Here is a 22452-nt window from a genome sequence, read left to right as displayed (position 1 = left end):
TTGAAGTTGTAAATTAAAAAGTGCAACTGACATTTCCTATATTGGCGCAGTCCGCACCTTTCGATTGCCTAGACAATGGCTGGGTGAAACAACAATTGACCAGAAGATGCATCCGAAGATGGTGGCTCCACCTCTTAGAAAAATACAGTTTTCTTGATTTTTTTTCTATGTAGCCCTACTTCCAAATGATTGTTCATTTTCGTAGTGTGAGGCACTGAATTTTGGAGGTATAAGATTCTTCCGCGGTATACAAATTAGCTTAATGTGCTGGTTTTGGTAACCTTGCCCATAAAATTTGCTGGAGTTTTAGCAGGAATTAAGCTGAAGTAAAATATTTTGTTATTGCAAAATCGTCAGGCTTAATCCCATTATTGTTGTTTCTATAAAAACAGGGGGTAAGGCAGGGAATACCCAGGTTACGGAAAGAGCCACCAATCCTCATGAGTTCCCTTGTTTTATATCTGGGATATTCTTCCAGAAGTTATTTTAAAAATAACTTCTATGACAAAAAACTGTTTTATCCAAGTGACGAGATCGTAAGCTCAATAGAAGAGGAACCAAGGAATTATAAAAATCTAAAATTCTTTTGGAAAAACTTCTAAATCTTACAAACGCACTTATAAAACAAGGGAACTGGTGAGGATTGGTGGCTCTTTCCGAAACCAAGGTATTCCCTGCCTTTACCAGAGGTTAAGGTTTACATTACCATCGTTCTCCACTAATAAACAAACGTTGTTTTTATAAAAACAACAATAATAGGATTAAGCCTGACCATTTTGCAACAAGAAAATACTATGGTATACCGAACAAACAAGACAACACAGTTCTGTAAAATATTTTGTTTGAACACATTCACCTAATCTTTAAGCAGGGTAATAATTAAATTAATTTAATTTTAAATTAATAAAAAGTTTAAACCTCTTTTAAGAGGAAGTACCAGAAAGACTGGGCCAAAAATTTCATATTCAGATCAGATCTCTGGTTTAGAGAAATATTGAGACACAGGGCGAGATAAAAAAACTTCAACAAAGTCAAACGCCATAATTTTTATTTTTTTTTTTAATTTTATTGAATAAAAGCAAAAAAATGTCGGAAATAGCATCAAAATTTAGAATAAATTTAGATTTGTTCGAATTGGTTACCTTTGGCACGCATTATTGCCTTCAACCAATGAAACCGTCACAAGCTGCCTGAATGTTGCTCTGCGGTATTTTGGCACATTCCCGGCGAAGCGCTTGCTTGAGGTGATCGACATGGTATCTATGGTATTTTTTAGTGCCAACCTTGCTTTCCAATATGCTCACGCACAATAGTCCAACGGATTGGTATCCGGAGATTTTTGTGGCCATTGTGCGCTCGAAATGAAGCGAAGAATATCATTTTGTGACCATTCTTGGGTGGCAAGTACTGAGTGCGATGGTGCTGAGTCCTGTTGGAATGTCCAAGGTCTGCGGCCAAAATGTTTGCGTGCCTAAGGCTTTAACACACTCTCCAGAATATTTTCGTGATAATATTCGGCATTTATTCTGATGCCACGGTCGATTAATACGAGCGGAGAGCGACCACCGGCTGTTAGGGCGGCCCACATCATCACTATGGCCGGCGCTTGAGTTCTGGTGGCCAACCGAAGGTGAACAGTTTCAGCTGGCCTCTTTGGCAAGTAAACACGATCATTTTATTTCTTTACAAACTGCTGGACAACGAATGTTTTCTCATCGGAGAAAACCAAATTCGGCAGTTCACCACTTTCGGCCAAGCGAAGCAACTCTTTAGCTCTTTTGAGTCTATTTTCTTTCTGTCGCGGTGGAATTTCAATGGCTTTTTCGGCCACTGCGACGCGGGTTTTTATCAGGTCGCTTCTTTACTTTTCGAACCATTTCTGCTGATGTTGCTGTTTTCTTCCGTCCACTTCCTTGACGTCAGGCTACGCTACCAGTATCACGGTAAGGAGCGATGGTACGATACACAAAATATATATTCACATTTAAATGCTGGAGTGCTATAACGAGAGTCACTTGTGGTTTTCCAGCCAAATGTAAAGAAATCACACTATCACGCTTGTTCAATCACGAAAACTTTTTCTGGAAAATATTTACCAAAATGCTTTTGTACGCTTGTAAACAATATATTGAGCTGTCACTGGAATAATTTCAATAGCTGTCGTATTGGAATTTGTGACCCATTGTGGGGGAGATACCACAAATATTAAACCGATATATACAATCTTCACACTAGATCTTGTGTTAGAAATATTGGGATGTAGCAAATTTAAAGAGAATCAGACAGTTACTTCACATTTTATAGGCGTTATAATTATTCCAAATTCTGACCCTTTGTGGGGGAGGTACATGATGGAGTGGGCCGATATTCTCAATTTTCAAACACCTAACATTGAAAAAATATTGGGATTTGCTAAGTTTGCACAAAATCAAATGGCGCCTTCTCTTTTTGTGAAGTAATTTATTTTCCTTGAAAATTTTCTCCAAACTCTATCGAAGTTTGACAGTAATATTACGATATATCAAGTTTGGATTAAATCCCTTAGAGAGTTATCGTGCGCACCAGCCAGAAGGACAGATGGACGGACTGACACCCCTAGATCGAATGCAAATGAAACGGATTTGGTCCAAAGATACCTAGGGTCTGAAATCGTTATTTCGATGAAGCAGGTTTTGGCCTCTGTAGACATACGGCTGAGTATATAACAATATGCATTTGTAGGGTACAGAAAATATTTCCATTTTAATATTTGGTCACTGAACACCATTAAAATTTATCTGCCACAAGAAAAGACTAAAAATAAACTAAAGCACTTCAGCTAAAGTTTAAAGTTTACACAAAAAGAGTTAACAAAAGCATCCACCAGAAACCGGCCGGTAAATCTTTGGATGACTTTTGTTGTTGTTTTTGTTATTTGTTTAATGTTCATTGTCTTCACCTTCTTCTCATTTTATATGTTAAATGTTTTTTCGGTATCCCAACAACTGGGCGAAGGCGACGGACCAGTGAACCGAACAACAACTAACTAATGCTGTGAAACATGCCGGCAGACCATCATAAAATAAGCTGTTTGCCATAGTCCAGGAGCAAAGTTGAGAGGATATTGGGGGCCTTGAGAGAACACACAAATGATGTAATGTAAAGAATGAATGGATATTGATGCAGTGTCGGAGCCTAAGCCCCGTAAGATTAGAGGCCACTTTAAGCGATATACTAAGATCTGTAAAGGCCATGGATGATTCCAAAATCCACAGTTGCTTCAACTGGAAAATATGTCTAAGAGTCGCAAACCACCTAAAGTCGGAATTCAAACCACCTAAGGTAGGCAGACATAAAAGTCCTACAATTGTTGTCTCAAAAATTTCTCTAGCTGTCCCTTCTTGCCGTTTCTTTTGATATTTCTCGTAGTTACACAGAGAGCGGTTAATTCACGAAAATTATTTCCCATTTTTTTTAGTTTATGTTGAAGACGAAAATCCCATATGAAAATGGCAAAACTCGAAAAATGTTCGGACTTTTTGCGTAACTCTGTTCTTGATGCCATTACTTCTAAAGTAATGGGATTTACTTGAAAAAATAACGTTTTCAAAAAAAAATCGGTTTTAATTTTAAGAAGCGTCTCCACCCTTTGCGAAAACACTAACTTATTTGATGTAGCTTATAAAATGAAGTAGCTATTTGCGTAACCCTGATCTTGAGACCATAACTTTGGAAATCTTGATTGTGATTGATTGTGAAAATTAACTTGATTGTGAAAATGAACTTGATTGTGAAAATGAAAACTGCAGACTATTAAAATAAATTCAAAATTTGGGTGGAGTATGAGTAATATTATTTAAATTATGAAACATCATACGCCCCTATACCAAAAAATATTAAAGAATTTAATTTTGAACAACTTTTCTCAGGGTCGTACTATTTTCTGAATAGGTTTTCTGTCAAGGAGGGGACACATGTGGAAAGAAGGATATCTCCCCTCTACGAAAATGTAAATTATATTGCTGTAGCCCTTGAAGTTCCAATGTTATGGCTAAACGAAAAGAGACCCAACAAAATTTGTGGTATTTTTGCATAACCTTGTCCCGGAGGCCGTAACTTCTGAAATAAAATGGACAAAATTAATTATAAAAGTATGGACTTCACGTTCAATTAATTTTGAAATCCTTGTTTTAGGTGGCGTATGATTTTTTTTTAATTCAATTGATATTAATCATACGCTACTCCATATGATATATATGTTTCGTTAAAAACATTTGGCTTCTACCCGCCAAAGCAAAGCTGAAAAAGATCCTAATTTTAGGCATTTTTTGGTTATCGCTTTCTAGAGGCCATATCTTCCGAAAAGGTGAACGTATCTCGAAGATATGACTCCTTATGAAAAATATATAGACGTTTCTCTATAGTTGTGTAAAGGACAAAGATACTTCGACCTACCAACTGAAAGAAATGTGGATTGATAACACTCAAACTAATATATCATTCATTTCTTGTAACGTGATGATTTCATCACATACATTAGTCACAACATATCAATATATCAATAGTGAGAACAACAAAGTCCACGGCAGGACCACAAGAACGTGAGACGATAAAAGCACCAACCATTCAGTTGAGTGGCCGGTAATTCATATACACAGGGGCTTCAGCTCGCTGTTCAGTGGGAGTTTCGGCTCGCTGTTCCGTATGAGCTCCGGCTCGCTGTTCCGCAGGTGATTTGGCTCTCTGTTCCGTATCGTTGTCAAACATTTGCTGTGGAGTAGAGGGAGTTATAAACCATAGCGCTAGCTAATATACTTACCTAGTCATTGTAGACAGTGATCTGCCGATCTCAAACGAGTCCCTATCCATCTGTCTAGGCATATCTATCTGTTACCGAATCTCAACTCGTCTACAAAGACCTGGACAGCTACTCCCGAGTATTTCCACAGTGAATTGCTAACGTTTATACAAGTTCCCAATCTGCCAACTACATATATACAATACGTTTGTTCACCGCTTGTCAACTAAATCGGCAACATCCCGAACGCCGACATGACCAAGTTCCCGATTACCTTCAAATCGTCAAAATTCCCGAACACAAATGTTTTAATTCCTGATATGAAACAAACCTTCGACGGGAACTTCAAGCCGACGAGGAATTTCAAATACGAAATTTCAAACAATTTCGGTGAATATTGTACCTATAATCCTGAAAATACCGAATATTGGGAGTTACTGATATATGAAGCCTATACAAAGAAATTTTCAAGCATAGACTGTAGTTCCCATTGCGAACTTTAAATACGAAATTTGAAGTAAAAACTCCGGTGAATAAAGTTGCTAAAATCATTAATATACCGAATATTGGGAAATACCCTTATATGGAGGCTACACGAAGACGTGGGCCTGCATACGCAATTTTTATACCCTCCACCATAACGGTACCTCCCGATATTCGGTATTTTTATGATTTTAGCGACACTATTCATCGGAATTGTTTTAAATTTGATATTTTAAGTTCGTAATGGATACTATATCATATAACAGGAGATTATCTGTGCAGGTTCACGTCTTCGTATAGACCCCATATAAATGATTTTAGCGACATTATTCAGCGAAATTGAACCTATGTAGAAAATACTCTTCTACGGGGTAAAGTACTAGGAAGAACTAGTTTTGTGGATTTTCCGACAATTTCGTTGACAAATTTAGCTACAATCATCAAAATACCGAATGTCGGGGGTACCGTTACATAGGGGATATACGATATCGTGGACATATATAGCCCATCTTCGAACTTGCTCTGCCTGCAGACTAAATACTGATCTGTGCAAATTTTAGCTTCCTACCTTTATTCGTTTTGACTCTAGCGTGATTACAACAGACGGACAGAAGGACAGGACTAAATCGTCTTAGAATTTTACGCTCATCAAAAATATATACACTTTGTTATGTCTAAAATGATTACTTCGATGAGTTGCAAACGGAAAGACGAACTTAGTATATCCTCCATACTATGCATTATGGAGGGTATAAACACAAACGATTTTTCCCCCAGTAAACCTTATTTCATAAGGTTTAGTGGGTCCTTATGGAGTAAGCTCATATGTACCCAGGATACATAGAGCTTACCTCCGTCGATGAGAAAACCACATTATACACATGTTTTATTAAAAAGAAAGTATACGACATATTGCTAGGAGATGTGGCCAAATTAGCCTTAAAAACCTCCTTTTAGAGGCCCTCTTCTTAAGGTCGCCTCGAATCAAGACTCCTCAGATGGTTGGTCTTCTTGGAATGAAATTGAAATCTATTTTGAAAAATGTTTGTTCGTCTCTCGTCTAACGCCTTTGTGTGTTACTTACTTTTCACTTTTATTTAGAGGCAAACTCTGCCAGTAAGGCATATTTCCCCCTCACCTCAATTGCTCGCCTCCACCCATCTCTTTTATCAGCATCGTCATAATGACCGATATATTCGAAACTAAAAACCCACAAAATGCACAAACACAAAAAATGACGCCAGCAACAAAAACAACAACTACATCAAGGCAGCAACAAACAAAATCACCAAAAACTAGACACTAAAATTGGTTTAAATGCTGCCGTGCTCTGCTAGCGGAGGTGTGTCTGGAATTTTGAACTTTACCAACCGCACTAACAACTGCTCTCTGTCTCTGCCGCTATCTCTACCATGTACTGCACTCCACTGCATTACAGCGTATCGCATTGAATTGCATTGATCTGTTTTAGCGTTTTCTGGCCCGGTCTTGAAGTCATATTGTGTGGCAGAATGCCTTTATTTCTATCTTTCTGGCCATGTAGGTAGGTTGAGTTGTTTTTGTGGCCAAAAGCGTGTCTATTCTTTGCCGGTTTTCTGTTGAGGCGGCGATCTCTATGGCGATATTTTCGTGATGTTCATTTGTTTACATTGTTAGATTGTTTTCAGGAGATCATCGTCGTCATCGTCATGATCGTCCTCTTCGTCGTTTTATTAGTGACGAGCATTATTATTTCTGCTTGAAAATGTTGTATATTTTTGAAGTTTTGATACAAGTTTTTGTGATCGCATAATTGACCAATTTGTAATTTTAGAAAAAAATATATTTTCGACATTTAACGCGGTTTGTGGTTGATTAAAAACGACGAGGTAATATTTTGAATACTCTAAAAGGAGTCGTTTATGGTTGTGTTACACTTGAATTGAGTGTCTGTTCACGTTTTCTTTCGTAGCATTTACCTTCCGATTCTCAAAAACTCTCCAGGAATTGTCTGAATATAATGTGATAAATTGAAAACATTAAAATATTGAAAGGTTTTGGAATGAATGGCGTTTCCGCAATTTGCCTGCCAACAATATATTTTTATAGGGTTTTTAACAAGGGTTTAAATAGATGTTGGCATTATGCATAAATACGTATAGATGTTTTGCTTAAACTTGACTCTTGCATCCAATTGTGAAAAAGTCCCTTAATTTAAGTAAGAGTAAGGAAAAAATAATCATGATGCAAACATAAACCATTTTATTCAAATCTATACAAAACTAAAGTGATGCAAGCTACTACGCTTATGACTCAAAACGGGCTTTGACAGTCACGCCAATTTGGAATAATTTCTTGAGAGAAGAAGGAAAAAACCTTAAAACCCCATCAAATAATATTCAAATAAAGATTGATTGAAAATCATTTTTATAACCTACAAAAATTATGCAGCACCTCGAAATATTGGTCTAAGACTTAGAAGAATATACGAGCATATCTCGCTGAGCTGAGTCCATCTAGTTGTGTGTGTCCTAGAGGTCGCAGTTATAACTCAATTGACTCGGAATTTTGCATGGGTCTAGAGTTTAGGCTGGGCAGAACTCTAATAATATTTAGATGTAAAAATAGCACATAACTTTTATATATAAAATACTGAAATTTCTATTAAACCGGCAATATTTTTAATTCTAGCGAAATCGCGATTACGAAAATGTCACTTATGATCGCTACATTGATGCTGATATCCAAGATATCGCCTTTATAGCCAAGTAAATACAATCTATATATTTCAAAGAAGGGGATATTGGTAAGAGCGTTCATAAGTCGAGCACGGCTGTAATGATTTTCACAGTTCTCACTAATTCAAAATGGCAGAAAATAATAAAATCTGGAAAAATGCATAAAACGTAGCTAATAAAAATGTGAATATTTTTCTGTTATAATATTTAATTTTATTTTTCGCACACCTGTCGCAAGCGACAGCCAGAGTCTTTCAATGATTTTTTCCCCGATAAAAACCCAGATCTCCTTCTACGAAATCCATTTGAGGACGTCTAGCTGTGCCCGTCGATCTGTGTGTTTTGCTGTTACGCACGATAAAATTGGTAATCGTCATATTATTATTAAACATGAATCGAGTTAAGAGATGGACAATATCCGTTCAAACCTTCTGGTACCTCCCCTACATTTTCAAGGAAAATAATTTACTTCATAGAAGTACAGCTTGATTTTATTCAAACTTATTGAATCTTAATATTGATATCAGTGCTAGATTCGGTTGAAAAATGTACAATATCGGCCCCTCCTTCTAGTACCACCTTCACAAAGGGTCAAAATCGTAAATAAGCGCACCGTTCATAAAAAGTTAAGGAAGTGTCCCATTGTTCGTATTGCCAACCATGGCCTTGAAACGGTAATTTAAAACATTTTTTTTACCCCCTTGAAAACCAAACCTGAAATTTTGAATGATCTATTAAGTAGTCAAATTATTTATCCCAATATCTTAAAGGATTTCCTTTCTAACGGGTTTCAGATATATATAAACTATACCGTGAATTATAGTGCGATAGGGTATTAAAGAATCGACCCTTTTTGGTTGTAGAGCTACACTACTTGTTTTCGGTAGAAGTGCTGCAAATTCGGTATTCGAAGTTCGTAATACATAAATCGTCTTTAATAATAAATTGTCGATATTAGTACAGTTTTCGTATTGTACATATTAGTACAGTTATTCGTATAATACCATAGTGATTTGATTTGTAAGTGATTACGTTACGAATTGGTTACGAAGCTCATTATTTAATAATATTTGATTTTGCTGGAAAGTGTGGAAAATATGTTTTACATTTCTGTACCCTATAACACTATGTGTTGGGGATATTATAAGTTTGATTTGGCCAACAATTATGTAACACCTCGATACATTGGTTTCCCACATAAGAAAGTATATATGGAGTATATATGGATCTTCCTATCTCGACGAGCTGCGTCGATCTAGCTATGTATGTCCGTCCGTCTGTTTGTAATCACTCTACAGGTCGCAATTATGGTCCGATCTTCACGAAATTTAGAATGAAGATGGGGTTAGGGCCAGAATAGAAGCCTATTGGAGATGATCGCATAATATTTAGGAGTTGAAATGGACCAAAAACTAAAACAATTCCTGATTTTGCCGGTCGCAGTTATAGACCAATCGACGCGGAAGTTAGCATGGGGCTAAAACTTGGGGCTGGGCAAAAGCCTTACAATTTCGTTGGTCATCGGGCAATATTTAGTGGCTGAAATAGGGCATAACATTTGTGTTAAATAAAAGTAAAATTTTTCATTAGAGCGAGAATATTTGTAATCCTGGCAATATCACAAATAGACGAAGAGCTCAATTCTGACAGATACGTAGATACCGATAGGAAATATGTCTAATATATGTAGCGAAATATATATAATGTGTATATACAAAGGAATGGGATGTTAGCTAGATTGCTTATATCTCAAGAATGGCTGGACCGATTATGGCAATTTTGTCAATGACGTCTTGGTATAAAAGTATAAAATCTAAAAAAATCACATAAAAAGATGCTAATAATGATAATAATATAGAATTATATACAGGTTGCATTTATCGTCCGATCCTCAGCGGGTAGAATGGACCACTACTCTTGTGTGATAAAATACCAATATTCCCGAAACGCGAAAAATAACTTACAGGCGAAATCCAAAATACACCAAAGGCAAACTTCTTGCGGTTTTTATGCTATAGATGAATCTAAATTTGGAGATACATAGGGGCCTCTTGCTTTATTTAGGGGTCCAAATGAACGAAATTTTGTATGAGAAAAGAGTTAAGGAGAGGGAAGAATTCTAACATTTAAGTGTAAAATGGACCAAAATACAACTAAAACACGACAGAGTGGGTATATATTGGGCAAATGTCCATGGTCAAATTGCTAAGGGTAATATCTGGGCAAAGCTCCGTGATATAATTTTAAAAGCGAAATCTTCCTAAATGGATTTGGACATATAGGGGCTTCTTACATATTGTAGTGTTGTAGGGTATCACATGGTCGGCCCCGCACAACTATAGGCTTTGCTTACTTGTTTAAAATTGAAAGTGTTACTTTCATTTTTCAACAGATTTTCCTCACAATTTGTATTAACAATGCCTAAATCTTTTATTGAAAAGTTTTATTTTTTTGCTAAGCCACTACATAACGGTACACCTGACTTTAAGTGTTTTCAAGATTGTAGTTGTATTTTGAATTTTTTTCCGATGTAATTTGATATTGTGGCTTCTTTATACTTCAAAAACTTTCGCCCAAAAATTTTCATTGTCTGTTACTGTTCAGAGAATTTTAATTGTCTTTGGGAAAAGTTGGGGATAATATTGAGCATGTCAAGGATGTCAAAGGGAAAGATGAAAGTTTTGGCCAGAATAATAACATTAGGGACTAGAGTCCGTTGGCGAAATTTGGAGGATAATTTGAAATTTAATATTTCACATGTGTATATTATTTGTAATATATTGTATTGTAATTATTAAGCGTTTTAAGATATATGGACCCTGAAAATGTTTTTTTCTTTTTTTATTTCGCAATGTCGGAATATCGTTAATAAATGTAGTGTTGCACAGTGTTTCCTATCATTTGTGTCACATTGCTTCTCTATCCATATTTTGTAATTCAGTTATCACCAATGCCAAAGAAGTTAATTGGTATGCTGGCTCATTATGCTCAAACGCTGCCGGCGATTGCAAGTTAAATAAAGTCACACAACCACTTGTTCAATTTATTTGTCTTAAACTACTATAAAGCTTTATTTACAAATTTCAATAACAACTAAATTCCGTTCAATAAAAAATACTTATTTCACATGACATTGACTTGATTCCCTGAGTACATTTTCAGATGCAGACGAACAGATCACTTAATGAGACTTAGCATTTCTTTTCTCTTCTTCGGCTTGTTCGACGGCAGCTTTAGCGGCAGCCTTGGCACCTTCAGAGATCTCCGACAAGATGTTGGTACCGACGGGAATGAAACCATTCTTACCGGCTGTATAGTGCACTTCGATTTCACGACCCTCTTCATCGATGTAACGATAAGAACCGGATACCTCAAGGGCTTCGTCTTCGGTGCCGGCATCTACAACTTGAGCGGTTTCTTCGCGGAATGACTTGTCGCCACCTTCGTAAGAGAATTGGAATGAGCCATCAGGATTGTTGACACGTTCGTATTTGACCAATGGAATGATTTCACGTTTTTCTGTGGTGCTTTCAATCGCGGCAGCCAAAGCGCAGGAAGCGAAAGCCAAGATGCAGATCTGCAGGAAATAATAGGGTTTAATATTTTTTGAATAAAATAACAAAAGTGAAAAATAAATTGTGTGCTGTTTTTTAAGGAAAGTTGCTTCGAATCAACAGGATTTTATTCACACATATCTTCTATTTCTTTGGGATATTTGGTTAAGAAACATGGAATAAATTTAATAGGACAGTATCCATCTATTTTTATACCCTTAGCTATATGGCTACAGAGGTCATTCGAAATAACGGGTTTAGACCCCAGGTCTCTTTGAACTAAATCCGTTTCAGGACGTTTGGAGTCGATCTAACGATGTTCGTCCGTCCGTCTGCCTGTCTGGCTGGTGCGCACGAAAACTATCGAAGGGAATATCCGATTACGTCCAAACTTGGAACATCGTAATATTATTATCAAATTGAGGTCATGTTCGAAGATGGCAATATCGGTCCACTACTTCTGGTACCTCCCATACAAAAGGTTGAAATTTTCAAAAATATTACTATTTTTATAAAATGTGATGTAATAGTCAGATTGTCTTTAAATTATACACATCACAATATTTTTATAGCCACTCCACTCCACTCCTTCTGGAACCTCCCCACAAAGCTTCAAAATTTTGAATACCCATGAAGCTTATAAAACGCGAAATAAGCATCCGATTCCACGCAGACTTGGCACATCACAATATTTCTATCAACGCAAGATCTGTTATAAAAATGGTAGAGATCGGACCATTACTACTGGTACCTCTCCCACAAAGGGACAAAATTTTTAATATCCATGAAGCTCATAAAACGCGAAATTAACGTCCGATTCCATTCAGACTTGGTACATCTCAATATTTCCATCAATACAAGATCTGCTTTAAAGATGGTAGAGATCGTACATATTTCTGGGAACCCCACATAGGCTTCCAGATTTTGAAAAACAAAACTCTTAAAGAAATAAGCAAAATAAGCATCCAGCCCTCTTCAAATTTTCACATACAAGCATATTTTTAGGACAAGATCTGTTGTGAAGATGATAAATATCTGCGAACTTCTTCTGGTACCTCACCCACAAAGAGACACAATTTTCAATAATTTTATCTGTCATAACTTTTGAGAAAAAATAGCGATTCTTTACAACTTGCTATATCTAAATATTTTTCTCAACCAGAAATATGGTACGAACATAAAATTTATCGGAATTTATGCCCATAATGGCTCAATATTTGAATAATCAAAACGCAAGCGAACTTTGGCTGAGGCTATATATCTATTGACAAACCCGACTTATGCTATTTAACGTGTCTTAATTTTTAATGGTTCATTTTTACTTGAAACAATTGATTTTTAAAATGATTTAAATTTTTAAAGGAAATTTATAATTCCAGATTACTTTGATGACAACTGTAATTATTTGAAGTTGTATATTTTGTTTTATCATAGTTTTTCTCAGGGATTTTTAGACATTAAATCTTTGATTTCAAAATTTCAAAAATGTCAAATTATTTTGGAGAAATTTTATTGCAATTTAACGTTATTACAAAAAATCTAATTTCAGGTAATTTTTAAAACCTTTGAAAACTTTGAAATTATAAATTTTATTTTGATGTTTTGTTTTTCAATAAAATATTAAAAATATTTGCCAACAAATTCAATGAGAATTTAAGACGCAATTAAATTTTATTTTAAATTATACAAGAATTAATCAAATACACGTTTTTTTAATTATTCTTCCCACCATCTTATTATTTATTATTGACGTAATTAAGCCAAATATTAAAAACATGACTAAAAATTGTCATATCGAAAAAAACAAAATGCATTTTTGCACTTAAGACAAAGAAAAAACATCACCATTCACAAATGTAAGGGGTCTCCCACTTAATTCCATTTACTTTCCCCAACTTCATTCAAAATATTTCCAAATATTTCTTCAATGTCAAATTTAATTTACAATAACACTTTAGCACTATTACTGTCACAATCGCACACATATATTAACTAATTTATTATATCAACATTTCGTGGTCACTTACGAATTTGAACATTTTTATTTTTGTTTATTTTTAACTTTTGTCGAGATCTTCTTCACTGTCGGAATGTCGTAACTGAACTTAATTCCAACATCCAGAAATCCAGCATTTTATACCAAAATAAAAATAAATTATACAGATGATGATGCTGAGCTGAGTCTCGGTTATCATCTCTCTTTCGTTCATGCTGCTGCTGATTATCGCCTCATTCGATGGTTCTAAAGATTTAGAAGCCAAAAAAACAAACAAAACTCATACGCACAACAACAACTAATAATAATGGCACAACACATTAGCATCCGCCCAGCATTCAAACAACATAATGATTTTAATGATACCCATTTTACAAAATTGACTACGCTCATGTATTCTGTCATCCGAAGAAGAAAAAAACCGCGCCAGCACCAGAGAGAAACAAGTAAATTTTTTAACGTATTTTTTGACTATCTCTGATTTAATAATGAGTTGTTGTTTTTTCTTTGGATAATCTTCGCTTGAAGTGGAAAAAAAAACAATAATTTAATTTGCATATACATATTTACTAGTGAGTCAAACAAATTTCTTATCAATTGCCAAAAAACCAAGATTCTCTTTTTGTTGTCTTTAACCGCCACACACAAAGGCACAGACGAACACACCATAAACACACACACACGTTACGGGTGTGGACGCTTGTGTCTTAAGTCTTTCGTTTCAATGAATACGAAACGCCACCTATTTCGTATGAAGAAGTTCATTCCATATGCCATAATGGTTCGATATTCGATTCGAAGCTATTGATTTTGTTTGGATGCATAGCCGAACAAAACATCGATTTGTCATCATTAGCTAGTCATAATAATACAGAATTCTTAAAATTTAATATGGTCTAGATTTACGTAATATATTTTAAGAAGATGTTGAAGTTGTTTTTCTCTACACTTCGTAGAATTAATGACGTTAAAGTAAACAACATTTTCAAAAGTTTTTTATATTTAGATGTATTTTTAAATCTTCACAAAAAAAACAATTCATTGCGTCAGAATGAATTTCAAAGATGTATGGGTTTTCCCATAATCAATTATCTCAAATGGTATCTCTGGAGCTATTCATGTACTATTTTTGTTTCTACCATATATATTATTTAATATTAAATTTCCCGGAATGTGCCATAGTTCGCCAGACTTAACTATAGTGTCACCCGGTCTGATAAATCACGTGACATGCAACCATATCCCGATATTCGACTCCATAAGCGGATCGCCCGATTTCATAACCTCTGAACGCTGCACTTCCCTTAACCATACGAAAGATAACTGGCCAGAATTCACAGAGTTCATAAACTATCGCCTCAGAGAAATGCCCAATCCTTCTGATGTTCGGGTAGCAGAATAGATTTTCCAAAACATCGTCAAAGATACAGCCGCTCGCTATATCCGAAATAAGAACAAATCTCCCAGCAGAGGCAGCGGGACTAGTAAACGAGCGTGATTTTCTTTGTCGTTCCAACCCTGCTGATCCCAGAATCAGTGAATTGACCGTGGAATTCAACCGGTTGGTGCAGGAGCACCTGAGGGAAAAGTGACTGGACCATCTGATGTGTTGCAACATTGTACAGATATCAGTAAAATGTGGGTAGTGGTTAAATCGCTCTCGAACCCTAAGAAAAAGGTTGAGAGGACACCAGCCACTTTTATGGATGTAACGGGGATTGATCCGAAGAAGATTGTCCGAAGAGATGCGCTAAATATTACAACCGAAGCGAAGAGTACTAAGTCGTATCAGATATCTTCCCGCCGAGGAGGCACTACCACAGTTTACGGTGGGTGATGTTGCAAATGTCATCCGAATTGTTAATTTATCCAAAGCGTTGGACCCAATGTTAATGTTGAAACAACTGAATATGCCGGGAGTTGAGTACCTCACAAAAGTTCTCAACCTGCGTTGGCCACTCATATCGTTCAAGAAGACTGGAAAATAGGTCGAATGGTCTCGCTACTGAAGCCAGGAAAGGATGATATCAAAGGCGATTCATACTGGCAAATTTCTGTTTTGTCGGCAGTAGCAAAGACTCTTGAGGCTTTACTCCTCCCCAGCATAAGAGAAAGCTATCCAGTCGCCAACCACCAACACGGATTCCGTCCACAACAGCATTACACACCATATCCACACACATCAGTCGCGGATTAAGCCACAACAAGCCGTGTCATAGAACTGTGTTGGTAGCTCTTGACCTATCAAAGGCTTTTGACATAGTCAACCACATTGTTTGAGGATGTAGAGAGAACTACTCTCCGGTCAAGTTTGAAACGTTGGATAATCAACTATATGTGCAGACGCCAGTCGTACGTGGAATTCCGGAACAAAAAATCCAAACCCCGTATAATGAAAACAGGGAGCTCCACATAGTGGGGTGAAATCTCCGGAACTATTTAACTACTACCTTTCCGGAATTCATCACTCTCCAGGCAGCTCTGAGTTCGTAACATATGCGGATAATTGTACGATCATGGTGTTTATATAGATGGCATATGTGTAAGGTTGAACACCTATCTCGCGGAGCTTACCACCTACTTCCACGCGAGGAATATGAAAATATCCGCCACGAAATTAACGGCCACACCCTTTACCACTTGGTGTGTGGAGATGAGAACAGAGAGGAATGTGCTGGTCGGGGGAAATATAATACCGACCACGATCTACTCCAAAATCCTAGGGGTCACATTCGACAGCATCTTCAAGTTGTTCGCGTAAGCCACAGCTATCAGCAACAAAATAAAAAGTAGGTCCTCAAGGCTCTAGCCGACTGCTCTTGGGGTGCGGACAAGGAGACATTGTTTAACTTTTATGTCGATAGGTCGGTCGGTGTTCAGCTATGTATCTCCAGTGAGGCCTGCGAATACAAGTGCCACGCAGCAGAAGAATGTCCAGACCACAATGCAGCCCTGAGAACTGCGACTGGGTGCTTCCTCATGACAAGAGGCGAAGGTCCTTCTCCTACGACAGTCATCGTGGTAGTCATCCAAACCATCATATGGTGGATAACATTTCTCCACAGAGATAAAATTTACTATTTTATATGCATTGTACCGTTTAATATCTAAAGTAGGGCAGGGAATAATATAGTCGGCATATCTGACTTGTGTACTATGCTACCGAACCGTTTGGATATGACCCTTAGATCTCAATAAACTTTTATACCCTACACCACATAAGTGATAAGGGTAATATGTCTTTATGCATTTGTTTGTAACAAAGAGAATAAAGCTAATTTTGAGGATCTTCATAAGATCACTTTCTGAGTCGATTTTTGCATGTTAGTCCCTCTGTCCATCCGTCCGTCGGTCTCTCCATGTATTTTTATGAACACAATGCAGGTCGCATTTATTATCTGATTGAGATGAAATTTTCCAATCAAGATTTATTTTGTCAAATGACGAACCCTGTTGAAATTGGTGAGAATCGGTTCAAAGTTACATAGAGCTTCCATATATATCTTCAACAGGTTAATTTTGCTTGTAATGGCCAATATTAGACCAAATTTTGGTACAATCTCGCCGAATTCAGTCTAGAAGCTCGTACATCAAATTTAGAGAAATCGGTTCAGATATAGCTATAGCTCCCATGTATATGTTTCATCCGATATGGGGGCTTAAGTCCCTCACGTGCGTAATATGCCCTCCACAACAATAATCTTTAGTACCAGATATTAGATACGGCTCAGAAATAAGTGCGTAAAATTTTGTCCAGATCGGTTCAGATTTTATCTTTATCCGATTTCAGGTTTTTTGTGCACCAAATGTCCAATATCAGTCCAAATGACCTGAATTTTGGCACATCCGACATAACTTAGTCTAGAAGCAAGTACATCAAATTTTGCCATGTCTCCTATGTATATTTGTCATTAAAGTCCCTCACATGCGTAATGTGCACTTCACAACAAGGATATTTGATACCGGACATCAGATACAGCTCGCAAATTCCTCTGCAAAATTTCAGAATTTCGAGATCGGTTCATATTTTCATATACCTTTGATATACATCTTCAACCGATTTTTATAGTCTAGTTTTACAGGTATAGTTTACAATGTATTATCTCTGCAGGACGTTTTGTATTGAAAATAGGCCGTTTTGGTGTAGTCCCCATATAATGCTACCTCCCTATTTTTGGTATTTTGGTGATTTAAGCGACATTATTCACCGGAAATGTTTCAAATTCCGTATTTGAAATTCGTAATGGATACTACCGACTATGACAGAAAATTGTCTGTGCAGGTCCACGTCTTCGTATAGCCCTCATATAACGGTACCTCCCTATATTCGAAATTTTGATGATTTTAGCTACATTAGTCGCCGATTTTTTATTTTTCGCATTTGAATGTTGTAATGACTTATAATAAAAGTTGCCTATGTAGGTTCACGTCCTCGCACATCTCCTAATATAACGGCTACATTCGGTATTTTTAAGATTTTAACAGATTTTTAAACGGATTGTATTATTTTGAAAATTGCCAAAATCGTTCCAAATGTTGGAGGATATTCAGCTTTTTTACTTGTTTTTAATATAATCCTTATCGAAGTCATATCATGCACTATACAGCAATGTTATTTGGTGCTAGAGGTACAAAAGCCTCCGTCAAATTAATTGAAAATCGATTCAGAGTTGGATACAGTTCCCAAATTGTGACTATTGTAAAGCCATGATACGCATTCAAATAAGGTTCATAATTGGTATAATCTACTTCACAGAAATTCTCAATATAAACTTTTTTTGTTACGGGAGTTCTACAAAAACATATAGTGCTGTAGAGTATCATATAGTCGGCCCCGCCCAACTTTTGACCTTTCCTTACTGGTTTTTCATCGGTAACACCCAACAGACGAAGATATTCTTAAGGCGCAAATGTTGTATGAAAAACTTTAGGAAAATACTGTTTTTTGAATAAATTTATCAGACAGACCAACTGTATGGGTTTAGGCATAAAATTATTGTCACTGTAACTAATTGATTTATATGGAGTGCGTAACATAATGAGTTATTCAATAAGCAAATTGAACGAAATTTTAAACAAATTATTTGAATTCCCGAGAGTAGGATTTGATTTTTTTAATTGTGACGTATTTAAGTTGCATTTTTAAACCATTCGTTATTTGATGCAGGGTATAAAAATGTAATTATTCCAGCACAACACTCAAATATTAAAATTAGGTCCTGTATATTATGTTGCCCTTTTGAAGACTCTCACGATCACGATCATGGTCTGGATAGCGGATAGTTTGTATTCTAAAACGGCAAGTGTATATCCCAGTATACACACGACATTAACTAAAAAACGGTGGACCCCAAATATGTCTCGCTATAAATAATTGAGATAGACCTTTGAGATATTTAGATTCGATTACATTTTTCAAATGTATTTCCTTCGAATTGTAGCAATTTGGTTTCCATGCAGTAAAAAGCCCCCTTGAGATTTTTCATTTGTTATTGTGATGGGAATCTAAAATTAAATACAAAATCCGATTTAGACCTATGCTTATCAAATGACAATTTCTTTACTTCCAACATTTTTTCTCACAATATAACTTATATTTTCTTATCAACTTGACATTTATAAATAACTAGCTGGCCCGGTCCGCGTTGCCGGCCCGTAGTTTTTGTCTATTATGCATATTTGTCAAAGAATAATTATTCAAAGATATGAATGTTATAAATGTTCACGTGATTTAATTAAGTAAAAATAGTTTTATCCACCTCATAATTGAGGTCAGACTGATTTCAGAATACTCAATTATAATTACTATTTTACACCCATTACCGTAATATGGGAACTAATTTTATTTGTCATTTAAATTGTAAATTGGAGACCCCATAAAGTCCATATTTTTCATCATAGTATAATTCAATGACGATTCAACAAATATTCGGTCCCGTGCTACTTTCTTATATTTGTAATTTGTTCATGTTTTCACAATTTATTTCATATAGATGTATATCCCAAATCTACGTTCCCAACCAATATTCTCTTGGGGGTTACAAATTCAATAGAATACATTTTTTTCTTTTCTGACCACACATTAGATGTGAAAGTGGACTTGGGGATACTCCAATGTGGGGACTTTACATGAATAAATTTCTATGTTGCAATTATCTGTACGATGGTTCCTTACCCCAGGGTAGCATAAATACAATTGTTTAGTGGTCAAGACCTATATGGGCTCTACTCCGAAAATTTTATGCGAAGAGGTTCTCTACCCCCTTAGAAACAAAGATGCCAAATAAGGGCCAAAAATAGAAGAAAGTGGCGAAGACTCCAAAAATGGTTTAAATCATACGATGGTTATTTATGATCGATATCATGACCTGCAAAAGCGATTTAAGGTATCTTAAATGTTCAGGAAGAATTTTTGGAAGGATAGAAATACTTTTCTTACTAAAAGTCCCATTCGCTCTACTATTATATTTGGTATTTTACTGATTGTACTCCCAAAAATTTTTGCATTTTGAGCTCTCATTGGACGGATTATTGTCACATGAAAGAAGTAGGTCCACGCTTTGAAATAAGCCCCATTAGTTTTTTTCGGTCATTTTTGTTTGTTTAAATGTCTGCGCATCTTCCAGCTGAAGCACGATGTAGGCCCTGGAGTTGAAAGGTAGATGTCAGTTACCATCGTATTTCGCACTTATTTCATTTTTTTGGTGAAAAATTATTCTTTATTTTGTTCACAAAAAATCCACTGAATTCAATATGATATTACAAATTGAAAAAAATTGACAAAGAATGAATAACAAATTGAAAAAATCTTCAACTTGTTCGCTGATTTTTGCAGCAACTGTTTAAATATCCTTACAAAGTTTGTTAATAGAATGTACTTTTATTTAAAAATTCAATTCCATTGGAATTTTTTTCGATATTTTCTCGATTTGAGAATTGTTGCAATGAGATCTCTTTTTCCGTGATCTTTTTAACAATTTTGAAAAAGTAATTATCTTTTAACTTTGTTGTGACCGCATTAAATTATTTCGGTATCATCTATTCCGTTTCGCCACCACATAATTCGGTACTACACTTCCATGTAACCCGACATCAATTTCAGTTCTCAAGAAATCAACTTAATTAAATCAATTGGTATTAATATTCGAATTCAAAAATAAAATATAAAAAACACTACAAATGTACATTAGAAAAAAGTAAGTCAAAATGGAAAAAATCATGCAAAATAAAACATTACTATTGTACATTTCAAAAGTCAAAATGAAAATGTTAAAATATCACATTTTTACGCGATTTTTTTTGATATTATCCTTTTCGGATAAGAGACAATTCCGAATTTGTATGAATCATTAAAATCAGTTCAGCGGTTCTTAAGTTATAAGCGTAGTAACTAACACAACTTTCATTTATATATATAGATTCCCAAAATATTCTATCTGTTATGACATTCATGTTCTGTGTTTTCAAAATCTCATCTAATAAACTCTGTAGTTTTAGGCAATTTTACAAACTCATAAAACAATGCCACAGAGATCGCTTTTGAAAAATAAGAAAAAAAAAACGAAAAACAAAAAAAAAATGTAATTCAAGTGAATCGTTGAGTTGGCGTTAATTTATGCCCAAGTGTAATTTCGACATTTGAATATGACAAAAAAAGGTGTGAATGAATTTTGGCGGAGAGAAACACTACCCTAACGACACTTCTGTTTGTCGTCTTGTTTTCTATATTGAATATTTATTAAATTATTGCCCTCTTAAATACGACATGGAAAAGGTTATTGGCCACGCCTGACTAAATCTCAACAAATATTTGTTAAGAAAACAAATATTTAATTTGAATGTTGAATGTTGTGCTTGCAAAGTAGGTTATGTTAAATTAAAAACGACAGTTGTTCCATGCCATGAAAAAATTCGATAATTACACTCTTCTGTACATTGGACCAACATATTTTCTGTTACGAACTCTTTTATTTGTTAATAGGGTTTACATTTGCTTTAATGGAAATTGAAGTTAAACAAAATGGAGCGAAAATGCATCTTGTTGCGAAAATAATAAAAAAACAAGTAAAAAAGGTGCTAAGTTCGGCCGGGCCTAAATTTTAATACCCTCCACCATTTCGAAGAAAATTAAAAATTTTCAAAAAAAAAAAAAATCCGAAAACTATCACTTAAATGAAAGCCGTTATATGGGGACTATACGAAGACGTGGACCTGCATACGAAATTTTTTGTCATAGGCTGTAGTGCCCATTACGAACTTCAAATTCGAAATTTGTTACAATTACGGGGAATAATGTCGCAAAAATCATGAAAATACGGAGTATCGGTAGGTATCGAAGACGTGGACCTGCACGGACAATTTTCTGTCTTTGGTTGTAGTACCCATTAGGATTTTCCAGTACGAAATTTGAAACAATTCCGGTGATTAATATTGCTGAAATCATCAAAATACAGAATAACGAGATGTATTGTTATATGGGGCTATGCGAAGACTTGGACCTGCATACAAAAATTTTTGGAATAGGCTGTAGTGTTGAATAAATTGGGGAAAGCCATGTGTACCTAACCCTACATTTCTTTCTTCCTATATAACATCTGGCACAAATGTGGAATATATCGGACTATTCCTTCTGGTACCTCCCCCACCAAGATTACAAATTTTGAATAGTTAAAACTCTTATAAAATGTGAAATAAGATTCAGTTTTTCTTAAAACTTCGCATATCTCTGTATTCCTACTATCGCCTTTTGTGTCTCGTACCATCGCTCGTTACCGTGATACTGGTAGCGTAGCCTGACGTCAAGAAAGTGGACGGAAGAAAAATGGGTCGTGAGCTGAACATATCGCAATATTCTATTCGGCAAATTTTGAAAAATGAGCTCGGGGTAAAGGCATTGAAATTTCAAACAAGTTAAAAAACAGTAAG

The 22452-nt window shown here is 35.7% G+C and overlaps 1 protein-coding gene across 1 annotated transcript; it reads right to left on the bottom strand.

Annotated features, from left to right (window-relative positions):
* Positions 1 to 11019: 11019 nt before the first annotated feature.
* On the bottom strand, positions 11020 to 13716 carry LOC131801605 (larval cuticle protein 65Ag1-like). The gene is made up of 2 exons (XM_059120424.1): positions 13559 to 13716; positions 11020 to 11554 (listed from the first exon to the last, which is right to left on the bottom strand). The coding sequence occupies exons 1-2, from the start codon at positions 13568 to 13570 to the stop codon at positions 11159 to 11161; spliced, it is 408 nt and encodes a 135-aa protein (XP_058976407.1). The 5' UTR covers positions 13571 to 13716; the 3' UTR covers positions 11020 to 11158.
* Between the last annotated feature and the right edge of the window lie 8736 nt (positions 13717 to 22452).

Source organism: Musca domestica, unplaced genomic scaffold, assembly GCF_030504385.1.
Source record: "Musca domestica strain aabys unplaced genomic scaffold, Musca_domestica.polishedcontigs.V.1.1 17, whole genome shotgun sequence".
Taxonomy (NCBI): domain Eukaryota; kingdom Metazoa; phylum Arthropoda; class Insecta; order Diptera; family Muscidae; genus Musca; species Musca domestica.
Note: the sequence above shows the minus strand (reverse complement) of the source record. Positions and strands in the feature narration are given on the sequence as shown.